Raw genomic sequence first — 20,991 nt, 5'->3', positions numbered from 1 at the left:
GCACTGGTGCCTCTGGGTCAAGAAGCAAGGCCTGCAGAAGGCTCTGCCCTGATCCCACAGTGACCGCTAACCCCAACACATGCAAGTCTCCTCCTCGCTCTGCTCAGAAACACGCTTCTTGAGATTATGAATTACCTCTAAGCTCTAATAAAACGTATACTTAGCCAAGTTGGAACATTCTACCAGAGACAGTGGAGACTAGACAGCACACACAGAAGACTGTAAGGTAAGTCTGTTTGAGCTTGTTGACCCCAGGTGACAAGGTTTACTCAAGAGGTTCATAACCTATAAAGCCCAATAGTGGAACACACACCTAAATCTCAAACTGGCACGACAAATCACCCTTGCTTAGTCAGTACTAAGCCCTGTCAGAAAAAAAAAACATGAGTCATAAGCCCATAGTATCAGACTTGCATCAAAAAAAAAAAAAACTCTTAAAATTACCACTTTCAAAAATTTTACTCTTAAAAATTATTTTAAATCTGAAGTACAAGCTGCTGGGGAAGGATGCCAACAGAAAGCTATTCCATGAGCCCTAAGCTCATTGAGTGGGATTTACCAAAGAACCAGGAGGGAGGGATGAGGACGAGAGCAAGGGCAGAGCAAACAGAAGGAAGTGTGTGTCCTCTTGTCCTGTGGTGGCCTCTGCCCTCACTCGGGGCACCTGTGTGGCCTTTAAAGAGGATACAGAGCACCAAGACCAAACACCACCACAGTGGAAGAAAAATCGGAAATGAATCCAAGATCTGGAAGAAAGACATTTTATCTATTTTATTATCTACAACAAGAAAGCAAAACTCCACTCATTTTCAACTTTATATCACTCAGCAATAAATATTTTTCAGATTTGTCTGAAGAATCAGGCCAGGAAAAAGAATGTAGTATGAGCCTAGTAGACAGGAAAGAGCTGCTGAAAGTCAGTAGTTTGAGAAACTCTTCTTAAATGGCATCAACTGACAGTCCGCACAGGTAAGCACCCAGCATAACATGACCATAAATTAAAATCCCTATAAAAAAGGAAAAGCTACGATTCTGTGCAACATGATACCATCTACCCACATTTTACACGTTTACTTTCTCAAAAACATCACTATTTCCTATCTGCAAGCTCCTTTTAAACTCTGAAAACAGGTTATGGCATAGAACTGAGAAAATGCAAACCAGAACTTTACAGAGGTTAAGCCATTTCCGCGATACAGCTCAGCAGAGTGACGTTTCTGTTGTGTACTGACACTGAGGAAATGGGGGCCTGCCAATACTGAAGCCAGACAAGGCACTGGTTCTGATGGTGAGTTCAAGGAAATCTCTAAAACAAAATCAGAGATTGCTGACCTGCAAATTAATCTATAAAGGGAACTCACAGGACCATCAGGTATTGGTTAAAGTCTTATAATAACAAAAATCTGCTTTCTTCTGAAGAGTTTCAGTGATCAACACATGACAGCCCTTGAGAATATGCCAAGAGGTTGCAGACACACCTATAGCAAAAATCTTTAAAAATAAATAAAGAAAAAACCCTAGAGCTAAAAGCAGAAGTGCATAGTATCTATAAGCAATTTTCAGCAGAAAGAAATCTGAAAGGCACTGACCTGGTCCTCCTCCTCGTCCTCGTCCTCCGCCAGACGCTGCCTGCCCACTTCATACAGCCTGCACACGGTGTCCATGTTCAGCGCGTCCATACTGCCTTGGTTCTGAAACAGGACACCCGGTCCACAAGGAGAAATTAGTTTTCAGAAGGCCCACAGCCACATCTCAGCTATGACAGACCCTCAGAGAAGGAAAGAAAAACATGAAGAAAAGGGCTGGGCAGCAAAGGAGAGGCCACCATCCCTGCAACAACTTCTGTTCCAAGGATGCTCAAGCAAGAGAGCAACTCCTCTGAGAAAGGTCTGACAGTGAGTCCAGGATAAGCGGAGACGGGACAGTCCACAATGCTCTGTATCAGAATTTTCCTATTACTTCTCTTAGACTGTGTATCTCCCCGTCAAACAAATAGATTATCACAGTCTATGACCATGAATGCATCAGCTTTAAAACACATCTTATATCAGACAAAATGCCTGGAGTATAAGTTGAAGATGATCTTAAATATCAGAATAAAACACTGAGATTTCTTCTAGCTCCCTTTACCTCGATGACAGCAAGATAGCAGTCTTTGGTGTCTGTACACAGGTCAAAAATGTTCCTTTTCACGTCAATTGTTGCTGGAAAACAGAATGTGACAACACTTAGGATTGGACTACTGCTGTGCTTGTAAAACCAGTCTTTCTGTTTAAGGATTCAAGGTGACTGTTCATAAATATTTCCATAACTCATCTGCTTTTCAAAAGCAGAAAAATTATAATTCTCTTAGAAAATGGAGGATCTTAAATAAGGAACACCAATACAAGGCAAAATCATCAATGCCTGACACTTCACACTTACCTATAGGTTTGTAGTCAGTCGCATTAAATGTTCGGAAGGATGATCCAAAAGGGCTTTTCATCCTCTCTTCCAATAGGTCATCTTCATCATCTGCCTGCAACATAGCTAGTTGGGAGGGGGAAGTGGGACAGGGGAGCAAAACACTATTAGAATCAGAAACATCCCCTATTCACAAATGAGAAAATATCAATGGACAACCAAGACTTCAGAGCATCCTTCAGAAGCATACTATGCTTCAGAGCATAGTAAATTTCTCTCAAAGCATCTTCATTGCATATCCAAACAACATCCTCAACCTCTCATCTAGATTCCAAGAACTGTTACAGCTGAAGGTGCACAAAAATTGCAAGACAGATAATATTTTTCTGTAAGTTCATAATGATACACATGGGTTAATTAGTCATAAAATTTCTTTGTATACAAGATTTTATCATCAAAGCCAGTAGCCTTTCACAACAAATCAACATTATTCTCATCAACAAATTTTTTCACCATCTGTACTACTAAAGCTTATTACCTCCATACATCACTGTCCCCGTGTGGTTGAACACCACGCGACACTGATCGAGAGCAGGAACTGTGTGTAAAAGATGGAAGGTTCGAAGGTCCCACTAGGAGGGGAGTGGTCAAGGAAAACTATTTTTCCCAAAACTTCTTATCTAGTTTCATGAGGGAAATTCTGAAATACCTGAAATTCTGAAATATTCTTTTTCTCCTCCGTCTAGGTATTAACACTTTAAAAATCAATGAGATCAAGGTAAAACAAAAGCACACAGAATGTCTATTTCTGAAGAATGGCCTGAACATCTCCTATGATAGCCTCAGGAGTTCCCTTTCTCCCGGTAATAGCACTTCACTTGACTCTTCTGACTAGCATCCTTCCAGAGAGAGAGAAAACTCAACCTGACACCAGGGGAAGAGGGAGGCAGTAATCTGGTCACTCTTCCCAATAAAAAAAAAAAAAAAGCCAGTTAAAAGTCATCAATAATTACCAATATCAGTAAGAATCCACTAGAGATTCAATAATACCTCAAACCAAAGGGAAAAATCAGGTTATTTACCTGTATGGGCACTTCAACCAGGTATTGGTAGAAGATAAAATTATTTCTGCATTACAAGCTAGATAAGAAATGGCAACACAGGCAGGGGTGCAAAGGATACAATCTCAGTATTAATGATGACCTCCAGCCCGTTCGGATGGAAGACGCCACTGATGTTCATGTTGAACTTGTCGAACTTGTGGATGGCCTGTGCAGAGCGGACATCCCACAGGACGCCATCATTTAAGACAAGATCGTCTGTAGGATTAAAGGTGGCGCAGTTCCTCTTGTAGTTGTTGGCAAGATCTGGGTTAAACAGAGTCAACAGCTTGTTGCCAGTCTGAATATCATAAATCTTTAGAGAAGAAGGGGTGGGAAGAGAAAAATCAGACCAATCCGTCCACTGACAAATTCAAACAGACGCTGCATAAAATAGCTCCCCAACACTTTTCAAAAGCCCATCAAAATCATAAAAGCCCTAATATTGAAAATAGCTAAAAAATAGGAAGACCACACCCATCTAAGCAAAGTTTATATGCTTTGAGTCCCATTTCAGGTTTCTTGAGAAGTCTCTTTCCCACAGGTAAGAAAATGAGAAGTAAAATGGCAACAGGGGTAAGAAAACTCTCTTCTTCTCCATCCCCCTTTCAAGAAAAAGAAAACGTTTCTAAGATTGAAACTGAGAAACTCTCCATGTGGACTAACCAACATTACTCAGAGAATACTCTTATATAGGTTACTTTTTGGAGAACGGTATCAATGAAATACCCTTTTCTCCTTAAAATCTCCCAATATACTCTTTTAGTGCCCTACAACACTAAAAGTTCCAAAGTTGACAATGTGCAACCCATACAGAGACCAGCTCTTTCCCATCAGCTTACAGACATGCTGTAATATTTTCAGTCTTTAAAAAAAAAACAAAAAAAAAACCTCTTTTAACAGAGCAACAAATAAGGAGACACCACAAGGAAACGAACAAATCCAGATCATGGGACAAGACAACTAGCCTGGTCTCTTCAAAAGTCAATGTCATGAAAACTGGAGAAATGGTTCTTGGCTCTAAAACATTAGTGAGACACAACAACCAAATGCAATATGTGAATCTTGGCTGGATCCTGGTTCAAAAAACAAAAACAAAAACATTTGAAACCAAACACATCAGGAACAATCAGGAAAACTGAGTATGGGATGAAAATTAGATGGCATTTGGGAATTACTGTAAATTTTCTTATATTTAATAATGAGTGTGATTATGTAATAAAATGTCATTAATGCTAGGATATACACGCTATAAGATATGAGATAAAATGTCACAGTGTTTGCAACTTACTTTCAATGATTCAGAAAAACACACACATTTACACAGAAAATATGGCAAAATACTAAACTCATTAATCTAGGTGGCAGTTACCGGTACTACTGCTTCAACTTGTCTATGTATTTTAAAACTTTCCAATTTAGCTTGGGAGAAACCCTCCCTTCACCACTCCATACCACCACCCCACCGCAAGCTACTACCCTCACATCCCTGTTTTTCAGCAAACCTGTTTTTCTAGCTCTTTCCTCGTGCTCTCCTGTGAACCCACTGTAATCAGATTTTCACCACAGTGCACAGAACTAGCTCCTGACATGACCTCCACATAGTTACTCAAAGATCATGTCTCAATTCTTTCTTTTTTTGTCATACCACATTGCTTATGGGATCTTAGTTCCCCAACCAGGGACTGAACCCAGGCTCTGGGCAGTGAAAGCCTTGAGTCTTAACCACTGGACCAACAAGAAATTCCCTCCATTCTCATGTTATGCAACTTATCGGCAGTTTCTAACCCAGACCATCAATCCTTCCTCTAGAGTTTTCCCTTGCCTTCAATGGCATGTCTTTTTCCTGAGGCCTCCTGCTACCTAACTGGCCACCCTTTTTGTCCTCCTTCCCGAATTCCTCCTTACACTGCAACTTCTTAATACTGGCCCAAGCCAGGACTCTGTCCTCACACTTCTCTTCTCCAGCCTCCTTAATGATCTCATCCAAGATCATGGTTCATGCTATCAATACGTAGACAACGCCCACATTTGTATCTCCTATCCCAGACTTTTCTCCTGAACCCCCAATTAGTAATATTCCCTATTTGAATGTCTAAGAGAATCACAAACTCCATGTATCAAAAGCCCAGGGCCCAGCTGTGTCACTTCTCATTGCCTCCCATGCCCACCCAAGCCCAGCTCCACTGCAGCTCTCACGTTAGCTGGCACAACACCCTCCTAACTGGAAAGCCTCCTCTTGCTTCTCTCACAGAAACTAGACTCACACTTTAGGAATTTTACATCCAATCACATGCCTTCTTAGTCACCCTCCAGTGTCCATCTCATACACAGGAAAAGCCAAAGGCCTGAAACAACACACTGCTACAAGAGGCTACAGGGGATGCCCCCACTAATTTCGGTTGTCACCCCCTCCTTCTCCTTCCCACCTCCCAGGTATGGGCTTTTCCCTTGCCATTCTGCATCTCAGATCACTTTCCCCAAGGTATCTGCATGACGCCCATGTTTCCTTCAAGACGTTGCTTAAACATTATCCAATCACTGACACTTATTTCCTAGATGAAAAAGAAGGCCCCCACACCACCACCAAGCATTTGCTATCTCTTACCCTGCTCTCTTTCCCTTGGTAGCACTCACCACCTAACATACCATATATTTGCTTCTTTTTGTTTATTGTCTCCCCATATGGATCCACCAAGACAGGAACTTTACTTCACAGTGTTTCAAGGTATCTTTTGTGCTAATGAAACAGTTCTCAAACTGTAAGATTGTTTAGTCTTTTTACATTTTTCCCATATAGCCGAAACTACTTCATTACAATTCTAGATTTTATCTGGAAAGAATCATCACTGAGTAATTTCTGGTTGCCCACAGGACTTAAGTAATCAGATTCAGTCCAAAAAGTTTCAGTATAAACAGACAAATCACCCTGAAAAATGTGGATTCTTAAATACTTACATGGGCGATGTCTCCCTTCGTGCCTATGACCCGGTCCTGAGAATGCTTACTGAACTCAACATAATGATCTTCTGTAAAGGAATGCCTACGAACAAACAACAGAAGTACTGATGTAACTGATCTTCAGGACATAATTATTTAACTGACTAAAAAGAAAGTGATTCTCAGCCCCTTGCCTGACTATACTCACCTTAAGATTCTCAGCTCCCAAAGAGGAAAAAATTGTAAAATTAAAAAGAAAATTCTCTCCATCAATTTGTCTAAGAAGATTCAAAATAAATGAATGGGAACTACTTGGTTAAAACAATGGCTAACAGGGTACATATGCCTCTGAAATATGCCCCAGCAAAGAGCGCCACCGGAGAAGGCAATGGCACCCCACTCCAGTCCTCTTGCCTGGAAAATCCCATGGATGGAAGAGCCTGGTAGGCTACAGTCCATGGGGTCGCTAAGAGTCGGACACAACCCAGCAACTTCACTTTCCCTTTTCACTTTCATGCATTGGAGAAGGAAATGGCACCCCACTCCAGTGCTCTTGCCATGAGAATCCCAGGGACGGGGGAGCCTGGTGGGCTGCCATCTATGGGGTCGCACAGAGTCGGACACGACTGAAGCGACTTAGCAGCAGCAGCAGCAGCAAAGAGCGCCACTATGATAAAATAGAAAGATGTGCCATTCTGGATCAGTGAAGGGTCTGCTGTCTGATGGGAATGTATAAACTTGGGTAAGAATACCCAGGAACCAAGAAAAAAAAAATCTTATTAAACATGTACCACAGATAAGGAAGAGAGAAGTCAGCAATAAAACTTACAGCATTCTTCTCTTGCCCCAAAATGCTGAGTCAAAGAATCAGATGAAGGGGATAAATTGTAAAACAGAGACACTGAATTATAAAAGTAGATACATACTTCATATCAAATACTGATTTCATTCCCCACAGTGCAGACAGAGGCTGGCTCCAGGTAGCTGATGTCAGCAGCAAGGATCCATCCTAAAAGAAGATGGGAAGCCCAAGGTGGCTAATCATGTGTTTACATAAATGCCATCTTTCATTAGCATTCTAAAATATAACATATATTGTTGGATTATAAAGAAAACAGAAAAACTTTTAGGAATCAAGAAATGGTCAGAAGCTGCTAAGATTTAATCAATATGCACCTCCTATGTCACAAAAAATCACTAAATTTGAGAATATTTAATCCTCCTGAACTAGTAACATGAAATACAATAGTTTCAAGGGTGTGGTGGGTGGGGGATGATGAGACTTAAATGTCAAACATGGTTTCTCCTTTCTTAATATTTGGCCTTATTTCTCCATCTCCCTCATCTGAAGTATCAGTAAACTGAAAACAGCTGTTAGACTCTGTAGCTAAGGATTCTTACAAGATTTTTCAAAGAGAAAGCCCAATAAAAGATCAACTTGCTTTATTTTTCTTCCCAGCTCATCACCAAATTAATCTATATTCCTCACGATTCCCACATTATAATTTTTTCAAACTTTTTGTTTTGTATTGGGGTATAGCCAATTACCAATGTTGTTACAGTTTCAGGTGAACAGCGAAGGGATTCAGCCATACACATAAGTGTATCCCCTTTCCCCCAAACTCCCCACCCATCCAGGCTGCCACATAACATGGAGCAGAGTTTCATGTACTATACAGTGGGTCCTTGTTGGTTATGCATTTTAAATATAGCAACCTCCTTCACTTTAAATTGAGGAAAATTATCCTGTCACCTTAACAGTCTTGACTTGTAGAAACAGCAAAAGCATTGATTTCATCCACAGAACAGTACTAATAACACAGTTATATTTACAGTGGATAACCAACAAGGTCATACTGTATAGCACAGGGAACTCTGCTCCATGTATATGTGGCAGCCTGGACGGGAGGGGAGTTTAGGGGACAATGGAAGCATGTATACGTATGGCTGAGTCCCTCTGCTGTCCACCTGAAACGATCACAGCATTGCTTATCAGCTACACTCCAATATAAAGAATTAAAATAAATAGTACTACTAGACTATGACCTACCACTGGGATCATACAATACTTGTTTTCCTAAAAATTCACAGTACTTACAGATTTCCAACACAAAAACTTCTGTGGTCATAGTTGATAGATAATCTCAAGTTTCTAAATAAAGCACATTAAAAATCTGTCCATCTATCTTTAGGTCTGGAAAACATAAGGGCCAGATACCAGACAGTACATACTGTAGGTTTTGCAGGCCACATGGTCTGTGCTGCATGCAACCACAATACTCAACTCTGCCGCTGTAGCACAGAGCAGCCAGGACATAATACATAAACATATGAGTATGGCTGTGTTCCAAACAAACTTTACACACAAACACGGGAAACCGGTCAGCCCACACACCTGCAGTTCACCAACCTATCCTAGAAGCATGACTGAGCACAACCTAGGAAGGGAGCTTTACCCTGGAGGGCTCCAGGTGTGTGATGGCTGAGTTGTGACAGTTGTAGCTGGCCTCCTCCTGTCCACTGAACACGTTGTAGAGCTTCAACTGCCCGGTGCAGGTGCCCAGCATCAGGAAGCGCTCTCGTGCGGAGAACGCACAGCAGGTGAGGCCACTCTCATCCTCGTTGGCTTCCCGGAACACTGAAATAGGACGGAACCTGAACAAACAAAAGACAGTCAGAGACAAAGAACATGCAGAGACTCGGAAAAACAAAAGTTTGTTAGAAGGACAGAAAGAAAAACAGCCTTTCTGTTTCAAGTGGGTTCTTCCAAATTATCAGTGACCATCAGTGGTTCATCTTCATTTTACAAGAGAGAACTGGACCTTCACTTAAAAATGTTAACAATAACAAAAATTCCCATGTCAAAAACCTGAGATCCCATGACTTGTATGCAAGATTTAAAAAAAATATTTATTTGGCTGCACTGGATCTTAGTTGCGGCATGTGACCTCTTAATTGCAGCACAGTTCCCTGACCAGGGATTGAACCCAGGCCCCCTGCATTGGGAGTGTGGAGTCTTACCTACTGGACCACCAGGGGAAGCCCCAGTGTAAAATTTTTAAGGAATAAGAAGAGGTAACAACTTGGACCAGCACAAGTACAAACTTGAGAGCCTCGTCAGGGACAGAGTGTTGCATGGGCTCTAGAAAACATACTAATATAACAAGAACAGAGTATCTTATATTGCCAGTAATTATACAAGGAACCCCTGGGTTCCCCTTGACAAAAGGGGGTATAGCCACATTGCTCAGGTATTCACACAAAATGATAATTCCTGGTATTTCAGGCCAACAAATGGTTTTCTGGAGTTATTACTTCATGCTGATATTGCCCACATACTCTGACGTAAACAGAAAAATCATTCCAATTCTCAGGGAGTGAGGTAACCTCTCCTTACCTGCTAAAGATAAGGTGCCTATCAAAGCACCCGCCATCTACCCCTCCATACTTTGGAAATGATGCCCTGCGGTTTAGCCTTGAGGTAAAGTTTATTGGCGCTTGTCGCCTCTGTTTTGGCTCAGGACACTGGTGAGGAGTAAAGAGAGAGAAGGGTGGGCAGGTGGCAACTGGGTTCTTGCAGCGAGCATGCTGCTCTCTAAGATATTCTGTGATGATACTGTCCAGCGTAGGCGGGGAGGGAAGGTGTCTGTCCAGCTGCTTTTTTATGGCTGGGCTCTGGCTGTAGGCGCCATGGTCCGACTTCTGCCGCAACCTCTGTTTTCCCTGCCATTGCAGGGTGATGGCCTCTCTCTGATAAAACTGATCCTACCAATCACAGGGGAGTTTCCTGCATGAGATGGACCAGGCAGAGCTAGTGAACCCTGGGGCACCCGCGGCTGAGGATGAGCAGCGGGGGCAGAAGGGGCAGAGGTACCCACAGCAGCATGGCTACCCAATCGAGTTGCAATGCCATTGGCGATGCGAGGGGTGCGGGGAAGAGAAACAGGAGAAGCAGCAGCAGTGACCGGGGTGAAGGCCGAAGAATGGGAGGCAGCAGTCATGGGCAGGTCGGCCTCTTTAGTCAGCACAGTGGCTGTCTCCCCAAGGCCTTTAGAAATGAGATGGTTTCGGATCAGTAGAAGCAGCTCTTTCTCAGGAAAGGAGATCCGTGACTGGGCAACAACGTCAGCTTTCTGCAGACGTGCCAGGGACACATCGGTGCCGATAAGAAGCGGCTTTCCCGACACCCGTTCGATGAGCTCAGCGGCGTACTTGCAGAACTTGACGTGGTCACTACGCTTGTCCTGAAGCACAGGCTCTTTCATCAGCTGCTGGATCTGGCAGCTGCTGAAAAGGGGCAGTTTGCTGATGATCTGCCGCACGGTGCTACTGCGAGACAGGCCCACCAGGGCCTTGCAGGCTAGGGCCCGGATCTGGTCTGCATCTGTGATGGGCATCTTGACAGACAGTAAGGACAGAAGCACCTTGATGCCGTTGTTGGACTGCACCACGTTCCACATCTTGGCCAGAGTGTGCTCACTGCTTTTGGGTGTCTGAGGCAGCTTCCTCCGAGGCGTTCCAGAGATAAACTTGCCAATACTAGAAATTCTGTTATCCGGGCCACAAACACAATTGATGATAATCTGAAGTGCTGACTTCTGAATTTCAGCATCGTGAATAAAGAACTCACCCTCAGCCACTCCCAAAATAATGCTGATACCTATAGGGGGAAAATTTTTTAATATTATTCCTCATAACACTAATGCCAACTTCAATTGTCAAAATTTATTTCAGAGTCAAAATTTACAGTTCTATTCATTGTGTCCAAAACCACTACAATATTGTAATTAGCCTCCAATTAAAATAAATAAATAATTTCTTTTTAAAGTGTAGCAGTTTTCTCTTCAGTTCAGTTGCTCAGTCCAGTCGGACTCTTGCGACCCCATGGACTTAAGTGTAAGGAATAGTTTGTATAAAATGCAGCCAGTTCTACTACAGTGTATCTTTATGTCAGAAGACCTCATATGCAGTTTTTAAATACGGGAATGATGTGGAAGTCACCAAGGTTCATGTACAAGCTTTCCTAGGTAAGGAAAGCAAAAACAGTGGGAATGAATAAAAACTTCCAGCAGGAAAGAAAAAGTCCTCAGCCTGGCTGCTATAGTAGTAGCAGAAACCCTTTCTTCTACATATGAATTAACTTAAAAACAAGTGGCTAAGCCTCAGGCTTTCTCCCCAGGGTACTGCATTCTAGGGCCCACAGCCACTCACATGACTTGCATGCTCACCTTAGCAGCAGCCCTCATCAGCCCTGATCTTAATAAGGGTTTTTTCCCTTTGTTTTTGTGTATAATAACTTATTCATTTGCGCTGCTTGCCAATTATTCATTTTGAGTTGCTTAAATTTTTTGCTATCTGCCCCAACCCATGTTTCTTATAAATTCTATTTTTAGCATAACACTCTGAAGAGTGCAAGGTTTTCAGGAATGCACTTGTACTATTATAGCAAAAATGCCTGTACCACCGAGAATACCTGAGTTCACTAACATGACTCCCTTATTTGAAACTGATGGCATGACTTAAAAGAACTTAAAGGGTACCCTCCTTTGCTACCTTCTGTTCTAGTACTGCAAAATTAGGTCAGTTAAGTAACCACAACCAGAATGGCAGAGGAAAACAAATTAAAACCACGCAATGACAAAAATGGCAAGATACAACCTACCTACAGTGGAGACGGTGGAGCCAGCCTCATCTAGTACATCCACTGATTCTGCCAACTGGAGCTGAATTTTTGGCACAACAGTGAGAATAGCCAGGACATCCAGAGCAAAGCGCACAGTGTCATTCCTGGACAGAAAGAAGAATTAGTCAAAGGGAAACTCGGATACAGCCACAAGAAACAGTCTCTGTTAAAAGAGAGACAGACAGACACAGTGGGTCAGAACTACTTACTACCTGAATGACTCTGTCCCTAGCCATGGCATCAAGAGAGGACCTGTAAGTCACCACAACACTAATTTCAAAAAACATGGGTATGGAATTTTCATCTATCAAACTGCTAAGATTAAAAAACAAAGGATAATCTCCAATGCTGGTGAAGATGAGCAGAGACAAATGCTCTCAAACTTTTGGGAGGAGAAGAAAATAGGACACTCCTCTTAGAAAATAATTTGGAAATATGAAACAAGGTTCTTAAAATGTTTGTAACCTTTGGCCCAGGAATTTTACCTTTAGGAATTTGCCCTAAGGAAATAATCAGAAGTACAAACAAGTATTTATGGATTAAGATGTCCATTATCACATCATGTAAAACAGCAAAAGAATTAAGAAAACTTACACAGGAAACAGGAATACCTGTGTTAAATTCTGGACAACTGTGCAGCTACTGACAATTGTTTCAAAAAAACTTCTAAGGACAAATGAAAAGGCTCAAAAGACAACAAAACCAAGATACAAAATTTTAAAGCCAACAATACCTAGCACTGGCAAGAAGGGAGAGAAAATGAAAACTCCCATAGACTGCTGTGGGAGAAGTCATTTTTCCAAACAATCTGGCAACATCCACTAAAGATGAGATGCAGCCACATTACAACTCAAACTGTACACATCACATCCTCAAGAGAGACCTCAAAAAGAAGTTCGTGGTACCACTCATTTGACAGGAAAAAAAAAGAGAAAAAAGGCACTAAATGCCCATCAGTAGGAGAATAAACCATAGTATAGAAATGTGCTTAGTCACTCAGTCATGTCTGACTCTTTGCAACCCCATGGAGCCCACCAGGCTCCTCTGTTCATGGAATTTTCCAGGCAAGAATACTGCAGTGGGTTTCTATTTCCTACTCCAGGGGATCTTCCCAACCCAGGGATTGAACCTGCATCTCCTGGGCCTCCTGCACTGGCAGGCAGATTTTTTACCACTGCGCCACCTGGGAAACCCAATATGCAAATATAAGAATTCAAATACGTATCAACACATAAATCTCAAACACTTAAGGGTGACTGAATACCTGAAACTTACATTAAAAAAATAAGTAAAAGTAAGGGTGAAGAAAGCAAGCACAAGTAAGACTTTATACAATTTTAGAACATAAAAAGAGTACTAAATCATTGATTACACACCCACACATATGCATAGCAAAAAAAAAAAAAGAATGGAAAGAATGCATACCAAATTCAAGAAAACTGGTCACTCTGGGCTGGGGGGCAGAAAATGGAAAGGAACTGAGAAAGCAACATGCCAACCCTGAGTATGGAGTAGTTGTTATATTATTCTCTGTATCTTCATATAACTTGAGGTATTTCATTTAAAAGATGAGTTTAATTAAACACTATAATCTTAATTATGTCTATTTACAGAATTATGGAAAAGAGATTAAACAAATTAACAGAGGCTAAGAATAATTTCCATTTCTAAGGTTTTGTATATTCTAAGCAAGACCTTCTAGAACAAAATGATGTCCTTTTCATCATAAGGGACTCGAATGCAAAAGTAGGGAGTCAAGAGACACCTGTTTGGCATTGAAGGGACTTCAAAAAGAGGTTCATGGTACCACTCATTTGACAGGAAAAAGAAAGAAGACACTAAATGCCCATCAATAGGAGAATAAACTACAGTATAGATATGTTTGGCCTTGAAGTACAAAATGAAGAATGGCAAAGGCTAACAGTTTTGCCAAAAGAATGCACTGGTCATAACAAACACCCTCTTCCAACAATACAAGAGAAGACTCTATACATGGACATCACCACATGGTCAATACCAAAATCAGACTGATTATATTCTTTGCAGCTGAAGATGCAAAAGCTCTATATAGTCAAAACAATATGGGGAGCTGACTCTGCCTCAGATCACCAGCTCCTTAGTGTAAAATTCGGGCTCAAAATGAAGAAAGTAGGGAAAACCACTAACTAGGCCATTCAGGTATGACCTAAATCAAATCCCTTATGATTATACAGTAGAAGTGACAAATAAATTCAAGGGATTAGATCTGGTAGACAGAATGCCTGAAGAACTATGGATGAAGGTCCCTAATATTGTAAAGGAGGTGGTGACCAAAACCATCCCCAAGAAAAGGAAATACAAAAAAGAAAAGTGGTTGTCTGAGGATGCCTTACAAATAGCTGAGAAGAGAAGAGAAAGGGAAAGATATACTCAACTGAATGCAGAGCTCCAGAGAATCGCAAGGAGAGGTAAGAAAACCTTCTTAAGTGAAAATGCAAAGAAATAGAGAAAAACAACAGGATGGAAGAGACTAGAAATCTCTTAAAGAACATCAGAGATACCAAGGGAACATTTCGTGCAAAGATGGGCACAATAAAGGACAGAAACAGCAAGGACTTAATAGAAGCAGTAAAGATTAATAAGAGGTATCAAGAATATACAGATGAACTGTACAAAAAGTTATTAATGTCTTGGATAACCATGATGATGTGGTCATTCACCTAGAGGCAGACATCATGGAGCGCAAAGTCAAATGGGCCTTAGTAGGAAGCATTACTACAAACAACACTAGCGGAAGTGATGGAATTCCAGCTGAGCTATTTCAAATCCTAAAAGATGATGCTATGAAAGTGCTGCACTCAATATGCCAGCAAATTTGGAAAACTCAGCAGTGGCCACAGGACTGGAAAAGGTCAGTTTTCATTCCAATTCTAAAGAAGGGCGATGCCAAAGAATGTTCAAACTACCATACATTTGCATTCATTTCACATGCCAGCAAGATTATGCTCAAAAATCTTTCAAGCTAGGCTTCAGTAATATGTGAACTGAGAACTTCCATATGTACAAGCTAGATTTAGAAAGGCAGAACCACCAGAGATCAAACTCCCAACATCCACTGGATCATAGAAAAAGCAAGAGAATTCCCAAAAAAAATCTACTTCTGCTTCATTGACCACACTAAAGCCTTTGACTGTGTGGATCACAAGAAACTGGAAAATTTTTCCTAAGAGATGGGAATACTAGACCACCATACCTGCTTCCTGAGAAACCTGTATGCAGGTCAAGAAGCAACAGTTAGAACCAGACATGGAACAATGAACTGGCTCAAAATTGGGAAAGGAATATATCAAGGCTGTATATTGTCACCCTGCTTATTTAACTTATATGCAGAGTACATCATGCAAAATGCCGGGCTGGAAGCACAAGCTAGAAACAAGACTGCCAGGAGAAATATCAACAACCTCAGATAGGCAGTTGATACCACTTTAATGGCAGAAAGTGAAAACTAACTGAAGAACCTAAAGAAAGGTAACTAAAAAGCTGGCTTAAAACTCAACATCCAAAAAACTAAGATCATGGTATCTCGTCCCATCACTTCATGGCAAATAGATGGGCAAACAGTGGAAACAGTGGCTGACTTTATTTTTGGGGGCTCCAAAACCACTGCAGATGGTGACTGCAGCCATGAAATTAAAGACACTTTACTCCTTGGAAGGAAAGTTATGACCAACCTAGACAGCATATTAAAAAGCAGAGACATTACTTTGTCAACAAAGGTCGGTCTAGTCAAGGCTATGGTTTTTCCAGTAGTCATGTATGGATGTGAGGGTTGGAAATATAAAGAAAGCTGATCACTGAAGAATTGATGCTTTTGAACTGTGGTGTTGGAGAAGACTCTTGAGAGTCCCTTGGACTGCAAGGAGATCCAACCAGTCCATCCTAAAGGAGATTAGTCCTGGGTGTTCATTGGAAGGACTGATGTTGAAGCTGAAACTCCAATACTTCGGCCACCTGATGCGAAGAACTAACTCATTTGAAAAGACCCTGATGCTGGGAAAGACTGAGGGCGGGAAGAGAAGGGGACAACAGAGGATGAGATGGTTGGATGGCATCACCAACTCAATGGACTTGAGTCTGCGTAAACTCCGGGAGTTGGTGATGGACAGGGAGGCCTGGTATGCTGTGGTTCATAGGGTCAGAGAGTCGGACATGACTGAGCGACTGAACTGAACTGTCCCTTGGAAGAATAGCTATGACAGATCTAGACATCATATTAAAAAGCAGACATCACTTTATCAACAAAGGTCCATATAGTCAAAGCTATGGATTTTCCAGTAGTCATGTATGGATATGAGAGTTGGACCACAGAGAAGGCTCAAAGTCAAAAAATTGATGCTTTCGAACTGTGGTGTTGGAGAAGACTCTTAAAACTCCCTTGGACAGCAAAATCAAACCAGTCAATCCTAAAGGAAATAAACCTGAATATTCACTGGAAGGACTGATGCTGAAGCTGAAACTCCAATACTTTGGCCACCGTATGCAAAGAGCCGATTCACTGGAGAAGACCCTGATGCTGGGAAAAATTGAAGGCAAGAGAAGAAATGGGTGACAGAGGATAAGATGGTTGGACTGCATCACCAACTCAATGGACATGAGTTTGAGCAAACTCAGGGAGACAGTGAAAGACAAGGAAGCCTGGCAGGCTACAGTTCATGGGGTCACAAAGAGTTGGACACAATTTGGCCACTGAACAAGAACAAAGAATAATTTTTATTTCTAAGGTTTTTGTATAGTCTAAGCAAAAACAATATTTAATTCTATTTTTAAAAATAAACTTTTAAAGGACATATTTATTTTTTCTTAAGTAATCCACATATGGATTTACCATTCAAAAAATGTATTTATAACCTTATTATCCTTTGAGTTTTCATCATCTTTAAAGCAATGGTCTCCAAGTAAATATAATAACCTCCTTTAATACTCTAAAAACAGTGTTTCTGAAAGTGTGCTTGGGGACCCTAGGAGTCTCTAAGACCTTTTCAAAAGGTGCTGAGATTTAAAAAATATTTTCATAATAACACTAAGATGTTATTTTTCCTTTCTCACTCTCCTCTCATGAGTGTATAAAGAGCTTTCCAGAGGCTATGTCATGTGTGATGCCACAAAAGGCTGAATACAGAAGCAGATATGAGATCTATTGAGCCAGATACTTGATGAAAATCAGCTGGCTTTATTTTGGAAACTTTTCATAAAAAATGCCAATAAGCAATGGGTTCAGATTATTTTTAAATAAGTTGGTAAATATATTTACATTTTCAGTTTTAATTTCTAATATGCTAAATATCAATAGATAAAAAACAAAAGCTCTTAAGGGTCCTAATAATTTTTAGTACAGTAAAGGAATCTTGACACCAGAAAGCTTGAAGATGGCCACCAAAAGTATTCCTCTAGATTTAACTATCCTAGGAATTAGAGTAAGAAACCTCCTGTCTTTATGGCAGTGGATGGATAGGGCAAGGAGGTCAAGAACCACAGCTTATAAACTTTGTTACTTTGTACCCTCCAGACTCCTTATCCAAAACATAGCTTTCTTTTTGCATCAGCCTCAAATAGAACCTACCCAACTGCCTGATGCCATTAGCTGTTTTTCCCTGAGCCTTGTCCAGCTCTGTCCTAATGGTGAAAACCCTACCAAAAGCAAAAAATACAGCTGTATGTGAAGCTCAAATAAACATCATATATGGTTGCCAAGCAGTAGAGAGACATTTAACATTTAAAGTCTAAGTACAAAGAATACTAGACTCCAGTCTCAGGACGACTTCAACACACCTCTGCAAGCTGTAGCCACATAGATTGCATAATTTCTCTAAGAGTACAAACATGATCCTTGTCTATGGTACAGTATTTATAATCACCAAGACCAAGCACTCTATACATTTAAAGATATTTATCACGCTTAATCTAGTTTCTCAGATTCAAGTCCAAAATTTTAATTCAACAAATATTTGTTAAGCATACACCATGTGAAAACCAACATGAACATTAGCAAAAAGCCGATCTTTGAAACCTCTCTCTGGTCCCACCTTGCATAATAGGTCTTCCAATTGCAAGCAATAGAAATAAGCTGCAATAAGAGCTGGACACAAGACAGCTTGAGGAAGACTTCAGCTGGCTCCCAATACAGCTGCGCTGGGCCATATTCTATCAGAAACTCCATCATTTCCACAATCTGTTCATGAGTATATGAACATGCCTAAAAGGACAGAGATATATTATTAAAGAACTCTATCAATCTACCTGCTGTTTTCTCCAGCACAGCTCAATGCTCTAAAGATTTTAATAATAAAGCTAAATAATAAGTCTTGACACACACTTCTTGAGTCCACAGCCCACATGTGAAATAATAAATGATGCTTCATCTTTTATTTGTAACTAGACTCATAATACATTCTGCCAAAAAAGGTAACAAAATGTTCAAATTATTGGTGCATGTATTTCATACCTTAAGAAAAAGAAGCACCACATAAAATAATTGATTTCTTTTCAATATGTGACTTTTAAAACATGCAGATACTCTTCTTTGTTCTAAAACATACTAATTTCAAAAATGATAGTGAAGTAAATTATAGATATACCAGGTTTCAAAAGAAAATTCCACATAGAAGCAGCTAGAATATCTATCTAGTATTTTTCACAGAAAAAAGTCCTTTCGCACACATCTCAGTTTATCTTTTAGTTTAAGTATCCCAACGAAGTAGCAAACTTACAACTGGGAGCAAAGTAAGTTCTCGATACATCTATTTTCTTTTTTTTTCCTTTGGAGCGTGCAGCTAGGATCTTAGTTCCCTGACCAGGGATTGAACCTGGGCCATTGACGTTGAGTCATATAACCACTGTACAGCTAGAGAAGTCCCTACACCCCTATCCATTTCATTCTGCCTCCTCACAGTGCAAGTATAATCCATTAATGTACATCCCACCTGGACTCCACTGATATGAATGTGCATTTCAGGCCCAAGATGCTACAGACAATACTAACAATGTTTCTTTTTTAGACAAGGTTCTCTCACCTTGTAGGGAGGTTGAGGATGAACAAGAATGCCACCTTCAGTCCTCTGAAGAGACTGCTTCACTTGTTCCAATTTAATGGCCAGGTGAGCTTCAAAGTACTTGCGCAAGGCCATGCAGGTGTGTTTACCAGTCTGCCGGCTAGCGAATATTTCATCATCACTCAGAAGTGCACCCTGATCTTCCAAATTTAGAATCTCCAAAGTACTGATCTATTAAGAAAGGGGCAGAAGAAGGGGGCAAAAGAGAAGAACAAAAAGAAAAAGGAAAAGGAGAAAAAAGTAGAAAGATTTCAGTAGATTTTTATGCTCAAGAAGATTGATAAACATCAAAGTACATCTGTCTGTACATCATGTTAAGAGCAGACATATGAAAACAAAACACTAAACCTATATTGAAAAATGACACAGCTTTCAATCATGTTGAAAGACACAGAGGCACAAAACTGCTTTTAGAACAAGCAATTCTCCCTGTAAGATTACTATCTTCAAGGCAAGTCTACAATGGCATAGTCCTCTAACCACTTAAGAGGAAGAAAAAGTTGTGAATGAAGGAGGGAAAAAGACTTTATCCATAAAAATGACAGAAAAACCCCTCCAGTCAGAAGCTTCCTCTCTTCAGTGCTGCTGAAGGGCAGCCACATCAAGCAGGACCCCACTCCTCACAAAGAGAAGCCACTGAAGAACCTCACCAAGTTCACCAGACGACGAAGACCATCGTAGCGGTCAAAGAGTTCCAACACAGCCCGGAAGGAGAAGCAGATTGAGAAAAACATGGTAGCATGGCAGCATCCTGAGGCATGTGAACATTCCATTAGCCACAGGGTGTAGTTCACCACATCAGACAGAACATTGTGGGGATGCATGCAAACCTGCAAAGGACAAAAATAAAATACAACTGTTTAAAACGTGGGGGAAAGCAACTTCCAGAAGGTATAAAAAATTCACCAGTGTACATAGGTATCTACAAAATACAATAATCATTCCTGAGTAAGTCATTCTGATTTAAAGCTTAAGCTGTAAATAAAATTTTATGACAATCTATTCCTAGGCAGAAAACAATCTAAATTTAGAGAAATGTTTAAATTCCACCTAAGCTTTCGGAGTGTCAAACTTTGCAAATATTTTTATCCTTTAATGCTCACAAAGCTCTGTTACACAGGTATCAGGATCACCACTTAACTAATGAAGTAGCTCAGAGATGTAAGGGACTTTCCCAGGCTGATAAAAAGTTGATAAAAGTAAGGGAGCTGATAAAAGTAACTGAGCCTTCTGATACTGAAATTTCCAAGTTCAGTATCCATTCACTCACTGATTTGTTCACACACATGGTGCTGACTCCTGTCAGACAATGAATTCTGAAGCATTACCCAGGTTTGTCTGGCACTTTTAACCACAATTAATTCTGTACAAATACACACAGATTAGGTTACTACTCTCAAAAGATTACATATCTTTGCAGAAAGCTAGATCGTAACGAGTAAAAAAATTAAAATCAGAAGACTACCCCATTAATAAATTTGCACAGAAGAATAAAGACACCACTGAGAGGAATTTACCAACTTCACTCTATCAGAAAAGCTACAATTGCATAAAATATAGAAGAATGCTCCAGATATAGAAACAAGGGTTGCTGTGGTGTCTAGGGACCCATTTCTTTTCTAATGTATAACCCACTTACATTTAAAAAAAAAAACAAAAAACATGAAATAAAAAATCTTAACTGGAAAAACAGAAAAACCAGAGGGGTACAGTACCTCTAGAGCCCTAAGAACAACTGGAATGATTTTACTATCTCTACCACAAACTATCCTGTTAA

At 40.5% G+C, this 20,991-nt stretch overlaps 1 protein-coding gene across 1 annotated transcript in view; it reads right to left on the bottom strand.

Annotated features, from left to right (window-relative positions):
- VPRBP (Vpr (HIV-1) binding protein) overlaps window positions 1-20,991 on the bottom strand; it is an 89,064-nt gene that overhangs the window by 16,512 nt on the left and 51,561 nt on the right. Inside the window, 14 exon segments of the mRNA XM_010851787.1 lie at window positions 1,590-1,691; window positions 2,131-2,204; window positions 2,425-2,529; window positions 2,942-3,035; window positions 3,586-3,819; window positions 6,462-6,546; window positions 7,370-7,452; window positions 8,900-9,098; window positions 9,841-10,156; window positions 10,159-11,103; window positions 12,106-12,230; window positions 18,189-18,358; window positions 19,176-19,385; window positions 19,865-20,044. Of these exon segments, the coding sequence (XP_010850089.1) occupies window positions 1,590-1,691; window positions 2,131-2,204; window positions 2,425-2,529; window positions 2,942-3,035; window positions 3,586-3,819; window positions 6,462-6,546; window positions 7,370-7,452; window positions 8,900-9,098; window positions 9,841-10,156; window positions 10,159-11,103; window positions 12,106-12,230; window positions 18,189-18,358; window positions 19,176-19,385; window positions 19,865-20,044 (2,922 nt within the window).

The sequence above is a fragment of the Bison bison genome, unplaced genomic scaffold, assembly GCF_000754665.1.
Source record: "Bison bison bison isolate TAMUID 2011002044 unplaced genomic scaffold, Bison_UMD1.0 scf7180017864304, whole genome shotgun sequence".
Classification (NCBI taxonomy): domain Eukaryota; kingdom Metazoa; phylum Chordata; class Mammalia; order Artiodactyla; family Bovidae; genus Bison; species Bison bison.
This window is presented reverse-complemented; position numbering and strand designations above follow the sequence as displayed.